This window comes from Talpa europaea, assembly GCF_964194135.1.
Source record: "Talpa europaea genome assembly, chromosome: 15".
Lineage (NCBI taxonomy): Eukaryota > Metazoa > Chordata > Mammalia > Eulipotyphla > Talpidae > Talpa > Talpa europaea.
This window is the reverse complement of record NC_140083.1, coordinates 25,680,638-25,696,935: the sequence shown is the minus strand read 5'-3', so window position 1 is coordinate 25,696,935 and position 16,298 is coordinate 25,680,638. Positions and strand designations below refer to the sequence as shown.

General features: G+C 40.6%; 1 protein-coding gene across 1 annotated transcript in view; it reads left to right on the top strand.

Moving 5' to 3' along the window:
• Positions 1-5,483: 5,483 nt before the first annotated feature.
• Positions 5,484-16,298, top strand: part of TMTC2 (transmembrane O-mannosyltransferase targeting cadherins 2) — a gene marked incomplete at both ends in the record, with an annotated part of 369,620 nt that continues 358,805 nt past the window's right edge. Inside the window, one exon of the mRNA XM_084254525.1 lies at positions 5,484-5,566. Within this exon, the coding sequence (XP_084110651.1) occupies positions 5,484-5,566 (83 nt within the window). The remainder of the gene's footprint in view (positions 5,567-16,298) is intronic.

Below are 16,298 nucleotides of genomic sequence, written 5' to 3'. Positions count from 1 at the left end.
TTTTCAAGCTGTTAGAATATTTTTGATCACTGTTTATACCAGTGCATGTGAATGCGTTCAGAGACATTCTATAAAGGAGGCTGTCCTCGCTTTTCTTGATGGAGTTTCTGAATTCTATCATTAGCCTGAACATCTCTGCAATTATCCCTATCTGGTTATTAACACGTTATTTCTACACTCCTCCTCCTCCTCTTCTCCTCCCCCACCCCCACATCCGCTAAGTTGGAAGCTGGGAGACAGATTCTTAAAGTGATCATTATTTTAGTAGCAGCTGGTTCTTAACAGCCCTGGTTTTGTGACAGAGGTGACAGGATCCGTTTTCCTGACTGCATTGTCCTAATTATATTCCTAATGGATCACAAATTCAGGAATAAAGCGATGGTACACATTGTAGTGTCTGCAGGGCAGCATTTTATGGTATGCTGGGAAACATCGAAATGTAACATGTGTAGCCAATGAATTTACTGTCATTAGTTAACCAAGCAGCCCATGTGCCTCTTTCAGCTCCCTGACCCACATTTCATCCACGCTCTGCTGTTTTTCTCCTACAGGGTTATTTCCTGAGTAAAGCTCAGAGCTTATGAATCCCCCAGCAGAGAGCTCTGTTCTGACCTTCCTAAACAGGCACTTTCACCTGCTGGGCTAGTGTTTTTCTGTTTCCTAGTCAATCTGTTAAGATTTAGCAGGAGATTCTTGGATACCTTTTCACAAAACATATGGGAGATTGTAATTACTTTGGCCGGGTACAGTTTTAGAATTGAGAGAGCAAGGAAGAGGTGCAAATCTCCTGTTCATAAATAACCAAATCTGTGGGCATTTTAAAAAGCATTCTGTGCAGCAGGCGAATTTATGTGCCACATTTCACCCTTGGCACACTTTCCAAATGAATTGTTCAAAGAGAAGTTATATTAGGACAAATAGAAATGACGACCAAGACCAGATGTGGATTTTTTTGTTAATATGTATGCAACACCCAAAGGGAAGATGGTGTTGCACAATAAACTAAAAATGTCTTAGGCAAATAAGGAAATCTTTACCCCGAGGAACTGGCACGGCAAAGGTATGAATTATACAACAAAGGACTGGGAATGCAGAACAAATGCAGGGTAGGTCGGGCGACTATAAAAAAGAATTCATTGAGGAAGTGGTGAGGTAGCAGATGTGTGGAACCTACTTGGGGTAAATAAAGGCTTAGCTTTTTGGGGGGCCAGTCTGGTGTCTAGGTAGAAAACTCAATCCAACCAGAGTAATTTTCTTCATCTGTGGAGAACAACAGTAGCTTTAAATATATATATATATATATATATATCTCAGTAGCTTTAAATATAAATATATATATATATATATATATATATATATATATATATATATATATATCAGGGCCTCCCAGGTGGCGCAGCAGTTGAGCGCTGGGTTGCGAAGATGCCCGCAGCCTCTGCAGCGCTGGAGTTCGATCCCTGGCCGCCGGGCGAGGGGCCCATGTGGTGCGCAGATCTCTCCTGCCGCCCACTGCTCCCCTCAGCAGTGTACTTCGTCAGCCTGCCTGTTCTGCTCTCCGCTCTGGCTAATTCTCTCACCCTCCTGCGCCTCTGACTGTACCCAGTGCTTGTATAAATAAATAAAAAATATTTTTAAAAAATTAAAAAAATATATATTTTCATTCAGAATGGAGTCCTCTCACAATGGGTGAGCACACCTTAATAAACTAAAAGCAGCGTCTCCAAATTTGAAATGCTTTCCAAGAATAATGATGACATCTTAAATCTGATGTCATCATCATCTGATGCCGCACCTCTGATCAAAGTTGTTCAAGAAAGGTAAAAAATTCAGACATTGACTGCTTCTCAGGCCTTGGAGAACAATCTGAAAAAGACCAAGCCTTAATGCATTGCAAGAATCTTGGAACCCACATTAAATTATAATAGGAAAATTTGTTAAAAGCAACTGGATTTCTCAAACACAGCGGGATTTGCAGCCTTCCAGTTGTCAGGGATGACTAGATGTGGCACTTTATGACATTTCTGACAGTGTTCTAGGCTTTTAATTCAGAGGAGCAGGAGGTAGGGAAAGGAGACAAGGTGAGAGTGGAGGAAGAAAGTAGAAAATATTTATTTAAAACTATTGCAGCCTTAAAATGGACACAGCTCTGAAAAATGCTACTGGATTTTACCATGCTGAGCCTAAACCTCACTAATACTTTTATGCCTTTGAGTTCTCCATTATTGAAGAGGACTATCTGTGGATGACTTCCCACCACAGGTTTTCCTGCAGAGTTGATGCATTCTTAAGAATGTTTAACCTACTTCCTCCTTTTCTCTGTTCCTTACCCGCTTTAAGGTCAACAACAAATCAGTTCACCCAATTCTCTCATGATGAAAATTTGTGGATATTTAGCTTTTGCTAAGCACACTTGTTTATTGTCAACGGTCAACATTAACTTTTTTGTTTGTTTCTTCTACCTGACCAGATGTTTTAGGCCATTGGTACTATGAAAACAAAAGTGATAAATCTTTGTTCTCCTGGAACTTCTCTTTTAGGAGTGATTCAGATGAAGAAAATGCAGGGTGATAGGACACAGATTGCTATGGAAAAAGCTTCTTTATGAAATGTGGGCTGAGCAAAACTTTGTGAAGTGATGACACTTTAACTAAGACTTGAAAGCTAAGGCACTAGAGAAGATCTGGGAAGAAATTATTCCAAGTAGGGAGAGAACAGTGATAAGAGAGGGGCTATATATTTGTGTTGTGCAAGGACAATGTGAAAGAAGAGGGATAATTAGGCCTGGCTGGCCATGGAAAGAATTAGAGCTTTCTTTGGTGTGTGCAACAGAATGTTCTTAAACATTTTCAGGTAAAGGGATTGTAGGTTTTTAACAGAATGTTCTCTCTAATGACTGAAGCTGAGACATGTGTGTGTGTTTGTGTAGAGATTGCAGAAGTAGAAGTAAGGAGATCACTTAGAAGGTTACTGCATTGATCCAAGCAAGAAATGAGAGAGCCTGGCCTAGGATTGGACAGTGCAGATATGAAGGGACAGCTCTGAATTAACAACTAAAAGGAAAGGAGGAATTTAGAGAAAATAACAACAGTGATAAGAATAATACTTTTATTACCCTTAATAGCTTTCTAGGTGCTTCAAGACATTAACTACTTTAATCTTCATAATAATATTACCCATAGATAGGTATTATTGCTATCAGTATTTTATAGGTGAGAAAAATAAGGCTTGAAGAGGTTACCAAAGGTCACTGAGATAATAATAGAGTGGGGACTGAAACACAGGCATTTATCCTAGAGTTGGGTGTCCTTCTTCCGATATACTAGGAGCCAATATCAAAATGTAAGCCCAGTGGAAGGACACAGGTACAGAAAAACTTGATGGAACAATTGAGAAGATTTTAATAGTCAGCAGAGTTTGGGGGCAGGAGTAGAAAAAGATAAAAGATCTGTACCTGTCTTTAAAGAGACAGTTCCCTTCTGCACATATTTAAGTATGTTTTTCCAAGACACAAAAATGGGATGGATATGCATAATAGGTATAAAAAATATGCATCAATTCATCTGTGTCTACATAGATTGCCTTGTGAAATCAGGAAAAGATGGAGCTTTGTTTTGAAGATGCCCAGACCACGGTATTTGCTTTGCAGGTCACTGCCAGACATCCAGGGGGCTCAATTTCTTGCCTAGCTTTGGAGAGTTTTCTGGTTCAGGTGCGGCTCTCGGAGAGCAGGAGGGGTTGGGATGAAGTGTCAGCGAGCTATAGGTCTGTTTTCCGTGCATTATGGATACCATACAGCAGGGGGCGCTGCAGTAGTGTTCATTGTGGTCCTAAGGAGCCATTCATCCAGCCAGGAGGTGTGGCAGGCAGCCCAAGGTCCTCTTTGGTCTTGCAACTTTAGTACCCAGTGCTCGTTTTACACCATTCTTCGACACCATATTTCATCATGTTGGACGCCTTCCATCCAGTCCTGCATCCGGGAGTAAAGGAAAGGGCATTAGCTTCCCACTTTCCTAGATTTAAAGATAACACTATACCAAGGCTGCACAGGCATCTTTATGTTCTCAGGGTCAGCCTGACAGTCCCCCTAAAACCACGCACGGACCCCCGCAGCTGCGGGGTGTGTCTATGTGTGCCCGCTTCTCTCTTTTTGGGTCCCCTCTTGTTAACCTTATCGCGGGTACATTTCCCTCCCTAAACATCTTTCCACTGACATTGGGGTCAATCACTTGCTGAAATCTCTCCTTCCACCCTACCCCTCATCCCCCAGCTCTTCAATAACCCGATTACACATTTCAGTTCACGCACTGGTGAGCTTACGAATGTTTGTGGCAACCGAGGCTGCAGCACTTGCTAAACCTGTTCTTTCTCTTCTGCACCCTAGAAGTCTCGCCAGCTGAGCCGACTTACCCTGGGCTACGTTTGGCACACGCAGCGCTGGACTTGAGATCCAGTCGGTGCCAGACGCCGCCAGGTAGCAGCTGGGCTGGGGACCACGTCTCCAGGACGGATTCCGAGGCGTCGTTTCTCCTCTAGCCCCCGCCCCACCACCCCCGCCCCCCCAGGGCGCACTCCAGCTAGCCCTTTGCGCTGTCTCGCAGCCGTCACCCTTGGGTCCCGGGGGCTTTCCAAAGGGAAATGGAAGGTGAAAGCAACCAGAGAAGGCCGTGAGATAGGTAGGAGGGGCCTCGGGTCCCAGGTGGTGGGAGGAGCCTCTAGCGGGAGGAGGTTGTGCGGGAGGAGCCTTGGGGGAGGATCTGGGTGGGGACAGGGGCGGGGCGAGCCCGGATGGAGGGTTGGCCACGCAGGCGCGGGGGGCAGAGCTGAGAACCCCACGCGGGAGCTTCTGGAGTCTCCAGCCACCGCTTCTCACTTCACTGGAGAAGGGGCTGGGGCTGGGCGGGAGCTAATAAAGAGTGAATGAGCCGCAGCCGCCGTGGCGGCCGGAGTCCACCCGAGCGGCACCAGAGCCGTGCGCCCGGGAGGCGGCGAGGGGAGGCGGTTCGCCTTGTCCCTCCCACCCGCTCCTCTTTCTCTCCCTCCCTCCAGCTGGTCCCAGAGCCCGGCTCGGTCCAGTCCCTCTGTCCCCATCCCGCGCTCTTCCACCTCCGAGTCCCACTGCTCACCTAGGACGCCCAGCACTGCCATGGGTTAGGGTGGGGACCGCGAGCCGCGCAAGGACCAGCCCTGCGCATCCGCCGGGGGGCGCGGAGCCCGAACGCCGCTCGCCGCTCGCGGGCGCCGGGCATGGGGAGCGCGGTGTGAGCCCGCACCCGGGGAGGACGCAGGAGCTGCGGACACGGGCTCCAGGAGGAGAGCCTTGGATTCCAGGGACCCGCGGGGGGGAGCCGAGGGAGGGCGTGGAAGCGAGTGAAAAGTGAAGCCGGGAGGAGAAGGCGCCAGAAGGTGGGGATTGATGCTTCTGTTTTTTGTTGCCGCTGCTGCCCTCGCTCTGGGAGCCGAGCCGGAGGGAAGGCGGTGGAGAGATGATTGCTGAGTTGGTGAGCAGCGCTCTGGGGCTCGCCTTGTATCTCAACACCCTGAGCGCGGATTTCTGCTACGATGACAGGTAAGCGGGCGAGAGGAAGAGGAGACGGGCTGTGTGGGGACTTGGCGCTGACTCTGGAGCTTCCCGCTTTAAATCTCGGGGTGCCTCTGGGAGGAAATGCTCCTGCCCCTGCAGGTGTAGCGGACGCGGAAACATCCACACCTAAAACAAACACCCGGGGCGCGAACGCGCTGGGCGGGCGGAGGGAGTTTCCACTCCTAGTTTGCAGCAGGTTGTCTCGCCCTTGCTTCTGGGCTGTTGGCAGACGCTTAAGTTTCTTAGCGAAAATCAAGGCAGTTTGGGAAAGTGCTGAATGAACGCACTTTAAAAAATAGTCTTTGGTATTCCTTGGTGCCACAAAAGCGTATTAAGTGATTTCACGTCTGGGCTGGAAGGAAGCCGCTCCCCGGGCCCTAATAGATCATCCCTGAACATTTCCTTTTATTGATGGGACACTTTTATTTCCCGAGGTGAAACGCGCGTCTGACAGTTGCCAAAAGAGTGGAAAGAGAGAGATCTTATTCGGCTTCAGCTTTCCCTTTTGACGTGTACTGTTCTTGGACCAAGATGTTGCTGCTGGGGGTCGCTCTGGGGTTCTCTGCTCACCCCGTCTCTGTCCCCTTCCACTCCAGCCATCTCTGGAGTTAGTACTTTCTAAAAGCCTGGGCTTTCATTTCTGTTTGGGAGTTTTGCATTAGACTTTAGCGACTCTTTTGTGCTAATTGGGGAAGAAGACGCCCCTAGAGACTGAAGTTGTCTTTTGCATTTGCTTTAGTTTGGGTGGCTAATGAGAACTGAACTGTGTTGTCCAAGAAACTGCATTGATTTCTGGAAAATGTTACAGTTGTCCTTATGTCTCTACTATTTTTTAAACGTTGTGAGTGTTTGGAAACTGATGAAAAGCTCCAATAGCCATTAAGGAAAATTCCAATTTGTGCCTTTTCGGTGACTTAATCTGATTACAATTAAAACAGATGCATAATTAAAATATATTAGGGAGAACAGCATGCCTGGCTAAACTTATTAACCATCCTGGGGTGTTTCATGCTCCATTGAAATTAAACCATCCAAAAAGTTAGCACAGATTTACTTTGACAGCTTTTCAACAGCCTCTCTGGGCAGTGGAAAGTGGATGGATCCCCAGGGTCAGGGCGAGGCAGTGAGTGAACTTGAGCAAAGTGGTTGATAGTGCCGCCAGGTGTAGGCAGAATTTTCTCCCGTGGTAATTAGCCGTATTCTGTATTCTCCAGCGTGCCTGCTCTCCGGCTAAAAGCATGTTCAAGGATGTATGCCTTAAATCAGCAAATCTTGGTTTACACCCACATCTGCTATAAAATCCCTTGAAAATGGGTGCAAGAACATCCCATGAACCCTTCTTAAGACACTTTATGTAGTGCCTATTAGAGACTAGTGTTAGGAACTCACTGTTATTCATAAACTTTCCCTCAACTTTTAAACAGTGTACAGATTTCAGCAATTAATGTACATGCTCTGAGAAAGAAATCTTCTGTGTGTATTAGTATAGTGAGCTGTTTCTGTTCCCTCCAATTCTGTGTTACTGTGCACCTGCTATTTCTAGGCTATTGGAATAAAAAGCTTTTGATTCCAAAGATGGGTGAGTCTGGCTCTGCTGGGGACAGTTTGAATAATAGGTATTTAAACCAAGAATATAGAACATAAAATAAGTAACTTACTGTAACACTGTCGCTCTATTGGAGAACACAGATAAATCAGGCACTCCTATTCTATGCTATTCCTTATTGCTGTCTAGTTTTTTATATAAAGTACATGTCAGAACAAATTGGCCTGTGAAGGTTAAGGCTGGAACTAAACTACTGTTGCATATATGGTAGGTTCAGTGCTTATTAGTCAGAAATGTTAGGGCTTTGTGACTTTAGAATAGTGTGAGAGTGATGATGAATCAGTTGTGCTGTAATGGTTGGCAGCTCTAAGTTATAAAATGCTATAGATCCAATGAAGTGTCAAGAGTGTTGACTTCTACCTGGCTACATTGATGAATTTAATATGATTTGCCCACTCATCCAATTGATTTCATGCTACAGATGATGTTTGGATATTACATACCAATTTGATGTTGAGGGCCTATTAAATAAGTTGCACTTTACTAACAATTTAAAAAGTATATTTTACCATGATTTTCTTCTTAGTAAACTACATATGCAATCACATGCTTTTAAGAGTATGAACTCTTGCAAGTGTCAAACTTGGTTTTTATGTGTCCTAGAAATTATGAAGTACATGTTAATAGGAGCATGGAACTGAGTTGGTGTCTGCGTAGCATGTGCAGTTGATTCAGTGCCAAAAATTCACTATAAATTATGACTGTTCAGGGCCTCCCCGGTGGCGCAGCGGTTGAGCGCTGGGTTGCGAAGCTGCCCGCGGCCTCTGCAGCGCCGGTTCGATCCCCGGCTGCTCCCCGGCCACCGGAGGAGGGTCCCACATGGCGCGCAGACCTCTCCTGCCGCCCGCTGCTCCCCTCAGCGGTGTACTTCGGTCCTTCTGCCTGCTCTGCTCCCAGCTCTGGCTCTGGTGAATTCTCTCACCCTCCCGCGCTTCTGACTGTACCCAGTGCATGTATAAACAAAACAAACAAACAAATAAATAAATAAAGCATGCCTCTATAAAAAAAAAAAAAAAATTAAAAAAAAAAAAAAAATTATGACTGTTCAGATATACTTTCTTCCTAATTCACTGGTGTGTAAAGGGGAGAAAGAGAGCTGAGAGTCAAGTGGAAAATGTAGGATGATGATAAGTGTGTATTTCCACTACTAAATTTTGGACTACAAAGATTCAAGTTTAAAACTTTGTTTAAACTACATCTGTGGATCCCACTGCCTCCCAGGAACCTTTGTGAAATACAGTTTTGTAAGGAGAGGCCTGGACTGCAAGTGAAAAGAGCAGTTCTCAAGGAGGGAGATGGCTCTTATGCTTGATTTGCCTAACTAAATCAAGACTGCATTTCAGCTGAAGAATTTGGCATTTACTTTAGGAGGGCTTTATATTGCTGTAGCTTAAACATTATTGCTGTGGTACTTCTCAAAGTTATCATTTCTTTTAAATACAGTGATCGAGTTTACTTTATAAATGATATATATATATATCATTGCTTTCCGTATTTGATGTAGTTTGGTTGAGATTAAGTGGTAATCCAAAACTTTCTTAAAGCAAAATCAATTTCCCTATGGTCACATTTAATATTTTACAAGTGTTTTCTGTGTTATACTTAAGAATATGGCTGTGATATGCTGAAACAAACAGTAGAAGAGTAGAATTCACAGTGTCTGATAAAAAACCATATATGGTTATAACTTTACCCCTCCCCCCCCCTTTCTCTGGTCTTCAATCTGGTAGTGACTATTGAATTCTAAACTGTGATTGGAGTAAAATTGGAATTATAAATATGCAGTCCTTGCTAAATTTTAAATCATGTTGCATGTGTCTTCCTGAAGGACCCTCTCATTTTCAGGAGAAATTGTTGTTGAGAATTTGCTGACTCCAAATTCTCTTGTATATTTGTTAAAGATGGCATTGCATCATTTTCCCTCTACCCCCCTTAAAAATACTGTTCACTAAGAGGGGAGTCAGTTTACTTCAAGGCAACAAAAATAAACTATAATTGTTGTTTCAAGGTCTGATTTCATTTTGCACCTATCACCTAACTAATGGTGTTCTAGATAACAAGTAATTTCTACATATGTTTTATTCACATATGAGTAAATAATACATTTTAAAAATATATCATTTGACTTTTTGAAAGTGGAAAATGGGTTTATAGCTGCTTTGAATTTCTCTTCCCATTTTGCATTGACAAACACAACCCTGATCATTAACATTACCTGTAGGTTTCTTAGCTATTTTTTGTGCAGTAATTGTGTGAAATGGGGAGAAACAAGTACACAGCAGAGACAAAGAATCAATACTACCCCCACTTGGTAAAGAGCCTGTCCTGCTTTAGTTGTTCTTTTGGGTATAAATGTCAATCTCACTTTTTAAGCAGAAATACTACTTTAGTTGTTCTTTTGGGTGTAAATGTAAATCTCACTTTTTAAACAGAAATATTAGTTAAGATTATATCCTTCAAGTCATAAAGATTTTGATTGCCAGTATTTAAAATGGAGTGACTATTTAAGGCATATTGACTTTTTTTAAACCTGTTTTTTCCTGAGGATATTCAGTTGTTCCTTGTGCTTGGTCTTTTAATGTTGTTGTTAGTTTGAAATTTTGACCCAGCATGATAAGAATCTCTTGTAAAAGGATCAATCATCCCTCTAAAAAGTTCTCTCTAATAGACATGCTTGAGACCAATCTGGGATTCTTATCTTAAATTCTAGTATGTTCAACCATTGACAGTATGCTGTGTATTTAGTAAAAACATGTTTCAAAAGAATTACTATAAAATCAAAGTAAATAAGGGAGAAGTTTGCTTCGCATCAAAGGTTGTTTTCTTCAGGTCATTATTGGAAGAAGCCAGTGTGTACTAAAATATTTTATTCTGATTTCCTTTTTAGTTTATAGTACACTGAAAAAAATGAAAGTGGATGAAATTTATAGGTTATTAAATATTTTATGTGGCATTTTATTTTCTAGTTAAGTTTTGATTCTTTAATCAAATATATTTGGAAAGGTTCATTTTGCTGTTTGATCAAGTCCCTCTCTTAATGGTAAATTAAAACTAAAATTAGGTGAAACCAGTATGGACCACTTTACCTTACCGCTACTGATCCTGTCACATGGGGTTTTATCCTAGCAAATAACCTAAATATAAGCACTTAACGGATGTGTTCAAATGCCATAGGGAAAATTGCTTACTGGCCATCTGTCTCTTAGTTGCCTCCATATATGTGTGTACATATGTGTGCGTGTGTGTGTGCGCACACATGTAGGCATGCACGTGCATGTGATGTATGTGTATATATATATTTGTTTGATGATTAATTTATATTATCTTGTCATCTGCACTTAGCCTTTCAGTGCTAATGTGTTCCTTTGGTAATGTGAATTCCCTACTGCTATATTTCTTAAATAGCTACAAATAACCTTTTGGATTCCGACATGAGTTAAGAGCACAGTTTGTCTTCCTAATCTCCTTGTTACTGTTCAGCCCACTAAAAGCACTTGCTTAAAATGCCGTGATAGTGCAGCTGTTTATCATAGATGAACAGCATTTTTTTTTTCTAAAACAAGCACCTTCATTATATTAGGAAAGGACAAAATTTACCCTGAATGTGCTCTGAAAAATCTGTGGTTGATAAACCTGCTTTATTATAACTTTATAATTCTTTCTCAAAGTGCTTTTAACATAGTTACATTCATTCTTTAAAATTTTGATTTTTTTTTCTTGGAAGCTAAGGTATTACATCAGCTTTGGGTTCTTTAATCACCTCACAAGAGTCTCAAGTGTGGCAGCCTTAATGGACAGGACAAGTAGGATGTTGGATGTGAAGACTTCTTTATGGATGCTTGTCTATATTGAGAGCCTAGTTCAAAGAACACACAATATAGCATAAGGAACTGCCTACCTTTTTTGGGGGCAGGGAGGGGACATGAAAAAGGTAAAATATTTTGAATAACTACAGGTATAATTATGTACAATGCTAGATGATTTCTTTGATTTGTGTGTGCTTTTGAGGAATAAATGACTACATTCAATAACTCATTAATTATGAATATGACTAGACTTGGCTTTCTTATGTATATAATGCATAATATAAATAACAGCTGTCAACAAACATCCACTGTCCATTCAGCCTGTACTTTAGCAGGTACTGTAAAGTGTTTGAAACTATGAATCTAATGATAGACTTTTAAAATGCTGGACGCATATCCTTTATCAGAATTTCATTTGAACTTATATTGATGTTGATTGACACTCATATTTTAAAACTTTTACTGGGATTCCTGTTGCTTGCTTTCCCAGAACATCAGTGCCTAGGACCCTTGGCAGATGGTTTGACCTGGCCTTTTTCTTGGTCTGGTGCTCATTGACACCTTATTGAGATGTGGGGAAGCTTTAGAATACTTCTCCCAAATGCATCCTTCCTAATTGTTCAGGTCAGTTGTTTGCCTTGCAGGTGTTCCACTTAACCAGATTTGCCTTGACTGGTCAAAGGGATTGAGGCCTTTGACTCAAAGATATTTTTTTTTTGGCCTCTATTTTCTAGGCAGTTAATGCTAGCAAGATGCAACATTATCACATTTCTATTGATCTCTCTTCCTCTCGTTTTGTCGCCTCTGATAGTTTATTTTTTTCAGTCACATTTCTCAGTTTTCTCTGGCAGTGAAGATTTCTTAGAATAGGAGATCTACATTTGTTTCTGTCTTTTAGAAGCTTTTGGGGCTACAGTTTGGGGTTCAATTGTCATCTTTCTTTACAGGTAAATGGGAAAGAATTGAGTGAGCTATCTACTCAGGAGGATTTTGAAGACAAAGTGCTGAAATGATTTATTTCATGATCTCCCATACAAGCCGCTATCAGATTTTTAGAGTAGTTCATAGGATGCTGTAGATTTGAATTACTAGGAAAGGTTTTAAAGATGAACGTGGAGAGAGGGATTTTGATTAGCTCATGTCTGAAAACTTAATATGGAAAACAGACTAGATTTGAAAAATTCTAACTCCAGATTCAGATTCCTTTTTATCGTAGTATTAGTGAAATTATGTAAGTACTTATTTGAAGGCTGTGAGGACAGTGCTGTGGTATCTGTTTTAAAAGACCTTATTAATTGGCAAAGGAGATGCCATTTGCTTATGATAATTTCATGTAAATTTTTGTTTCTTGGTTTCTTTGCTGGGGCATTTTGTGATAACAGAGTGAGACAGGGTACGAAATGTGGCACAGCATGTAGTTATAGTCAAGGAGACTGACAAAATTACATGATTGGTGAAATGAAGCACACGTAAGTGCCTTTGGAATGGCAGCTGTGTGGTAGGTGTTGGGGCCAAGTAAAATGTTTCTGTCAGATCTCTCCATCTTTGCTGATTACCCCTCATTTTTGTTGATTTTATTATAATAAATGTGTGATGATTCCAAAGGAGCAACAAGTTGAGAAAAAAGCAAAATCACTATAAGCTATGATTATGGCATAATTAAGAAACAATGTATAAAAAATGCTGCTCTCTGGTAAAGGACTGTATTTATATTTGAAACTGAAAAATTCAAGAGTGTTGATAATGAAAGTATTTTTTCCCAAATTGTGATTCCAGAGATTATTGATTTCTTAGAAGCAGAAAACTTTGACTGCACTAACGTAGAAATTCTCACTTGGCATCATTTAGGAGTATTTTAACTTCAAAGGATGTGTTATTTGCTGAAGAGTGGCCACTGGGGCGCAATATGGCTCTTGACATTTTGAACAGAGTTAAATGATGGCACTGAAGTATTTCAAACAGCCATGTTTCAACATTGTTTAAAAATCCAGTGGGAAGAGTGGCAAATCCATATAACTCTGCATACTTGGAATTCTTTGGGTATTAATTTTTAATGCAGTTCACAAGTCTGCTGCTTGCAAAATATATATTTTTAAAGATGAAGAAGGCAAGTAAAATTTTTGCAGCTGTGTGAAGTTTCATTTTTTTTTTCAATTGCTTGTAAGTATTTTATAAAGAGCCTGAAAGGATGCAAACCATAGCTTTTGTTGTTTGTTTGTTTGTTTGAATCTATCAGTGTTTAGGACACTGTTATAAAGCATATTGTTATTGAGCTGCTATTATAAACTCAAGATTATAAAACTAGTCTTTGAGAAAGGCAGATAAATGAAAGCACTTTGGGAAAAGCAAACATCTTGTTTTTGTTAATTTCCAATTTGTTCCACAGTGAAAGCATGTCTACCCTGCTTTCTTTTCTGTTTGTGATAACTCTTGCATTAGCAATGAGAGTCGATAGATTTAACTCTTTATAATGTTAGTGCATGTGGAAGTGACACCCCTGCAAACTGTGTCTTCAGCAGCAGATTCTTTAAGAGATTATAGTCACAGTCTTGACTACTTTTCTTAGTTGTCCTTACAGAGCCATTTGGAAGAAGGGGTTCTTATAAGTATTTTACTGATCTTTAATTTTTAAAATAATTTTATTGAACTAACATTGCCTTATAATCTCATAGAAGGTTCAGGTGTGGATCACTATAACTAGCAGCAGTATGTACTACAGTAATTTCACCACTGAAAGTACAAATCTGGGCCTCCCTGGTGGTGCAAGGGGTTAAGCACCGCACTACGAAGCAATCCACAGCCTCTGCAGCACAAGTTCATCCCAGGCCAGCGAGGGAGAAACCCATATGGTGCGGCAGACCTCTTCTGTCTCGCCCGCTGCTCCCCTCAGCAGTGTATTTCAGTGGATCTGCCTATTTTGCTCCCCACTCTGTCTTTGGTGGGTCCTCTCACCTCCCACATCTCTGGCCTGTACCCCAGCTCTTGTATGCATAAATAAATCAATCTTTAAAAAATAAATAAATAAAAGTCCAAATCTATCTTCACCATAGATTTGACTCTTTTTACCTAATTGTCCATCCTTTTTCTTCCTTCCCTTGTGGTAACCATGAATTTGTTCTTATAGTTTTATTTTGTTCACTCATTTTCTATGTTTCTCTGTGTACCATGTAATGAGTGAAATCATACGGTTTGTCTTTCTTCATCTGTCTGATTTCACTAAGCATTTTTTTTAAAGCTGAGTATTACACTGTCTTCTCTATCCAGCACTTAGGTTTTTCCCAGTGCTTGGCTATTGTAAATAATGCTAAAATGAACATAGGGGTCCAATAGCTCTTTAATTTGTTGGTTTTTAAAAAATATTTCAGGTGAATACCCAGAATTGGGTAACTGGATCTTATGGAATTTCTGTTTTAATTCTTTGAGGAATTTCCACATTGCTTTCTATAATGACTGAACCATTTTATATTCTCAATAGAGTACAGGGTTCCTTTTGGAGAAGTTCTTGAGATAGTGCTGGCAGCTATGATGCTGCTCAGGGGACATTCCCATTGTTCTGGAAGGTATCTTTTGACCATATTTGCCTTCCCCTCTTCAGTTTTTTAAAGGCATTATAAATACTGAGCTTGCTGCCTTGGATTGCAAGAGATGTTTTAAGTTTGAATGCTTGGGTCCAAATATTTTGTCAAGTGTATTCCTTTTAGAACAGAATTTTCCCCTCCTCCTCCAAATAATTAACTAGAGGACTGCTCCCCCAAAGCAATTGAAAAGAGCTCATTTTGACAAAGCAAGCTTCTAATGACAAATTTTCCAACTACAACTTTGCAGAAGAAAAGTTCTCAGATGATGAAGAAGTTTAATCAGGCAAAAAGACATTTTTATTTGCAGAAGTAGGCCCTTTAGAGGGAGGCAATTATTTATAGCTGATGTGAAAAAGGGATATACCTGAATTCACTTGGTAAACCTCATTTAAAATAGAGAGGATATTCTTGTAATTTTATTGGGAAAAAATGGTGCTGAACTATCACTGAGTTTGTATTGAAGAAGTAAGGTTTGACACTTTAACCTACTCTTATAGGAATATGTACTGATTTAACCAAAGAAAATGATTTTCTATGGTGATGTATCACTTGTGCTATGATGATGATCGAACTACTAGAACTACACCTGAGGGGAAAAATCAAATACTGTACAAAATGAACAACAGGGTAAGAAAAAAATAAAATAAATAAAAAAATGATTTTGCCATTTGAATAAAAATCTTTTGAAGACACTCATATGTGGCCAGAACTTGCCTACTGTAGTTTGAGTCTGCACTTTTTCTTTAAAGTCTATCCTCTGTTTTTGCTCCATGTTGATCAGAAGATGAAACAAGTTTCAAACCTTCTTGTATGTCATCAACATGAAAAATGGAAACCATTTCTAAGAGTTTCTCATGATTACATTTAAAAACATGCCTGATAGGATATTAATGATGCCTGTGGCAAGCAAGAAGGCTTGAGACCTACCTTGTGGACTCTTACAACTTGCCCCCCTGCCTGCCTTGCCTTCATCCTTTGATAGGCACACTTGCCATTCAATTTTTTTTGTAAGTGCAGCTTAAACTCACAGTTTCTTTGAACCAGATGAATCTCCCTATGCCTTTCCTAAAGGGACATTTTTGAACTGGGTCTCTTGTGGGATCTCTTTCTGTCTGTGATTATGTATGTTTCTAGATCAATGCTTACCAGACTTCAGTCTATCTGTGAATCATTTGAGGCTGTTAAAATGCAGATTTTGCCCAGTGTGGGCCCAAGATGCTGCATTTTTATCATCCCCAGGTGCAGCAGATGCTGCCGGTTTATGGAGTAGCTTATCAGTAATAAATTCCTATTTCATTTAAATAATAGAAATTGGTGTGTTTTACACCGGAAACTTTCAGATCAATGCATTTTTACAGACATTTGGAAAGGCAGAAAAAGCTGTTGCCTGAATTCCTGGATTAAAAAAAAAAATTGAGGATAAAATCCCTCTCTTCTGAGTATGAGTTTAGTTAATTTCTTTGATTTCATTCTGCTTGGCTTCTTCATTTGTTCAATCATGACATCCTCTTTAAATTGATTGTATGAAATTGAGGCATGGAGGAGATTTTGAAAGGTAGAGAGCCTGTTGAAATTCTAGAAGTCTATTGAAATATCTGTCACCATCTTGTATAACAATATTATCTTCTTTGTAACATTAATGTGTAGACAGATGTTGGAGTCTGATTTTGACAATCTGATATGTGGTTGCCTTAGGCTTATGACTGGAATAGATACTGATGCCTAAA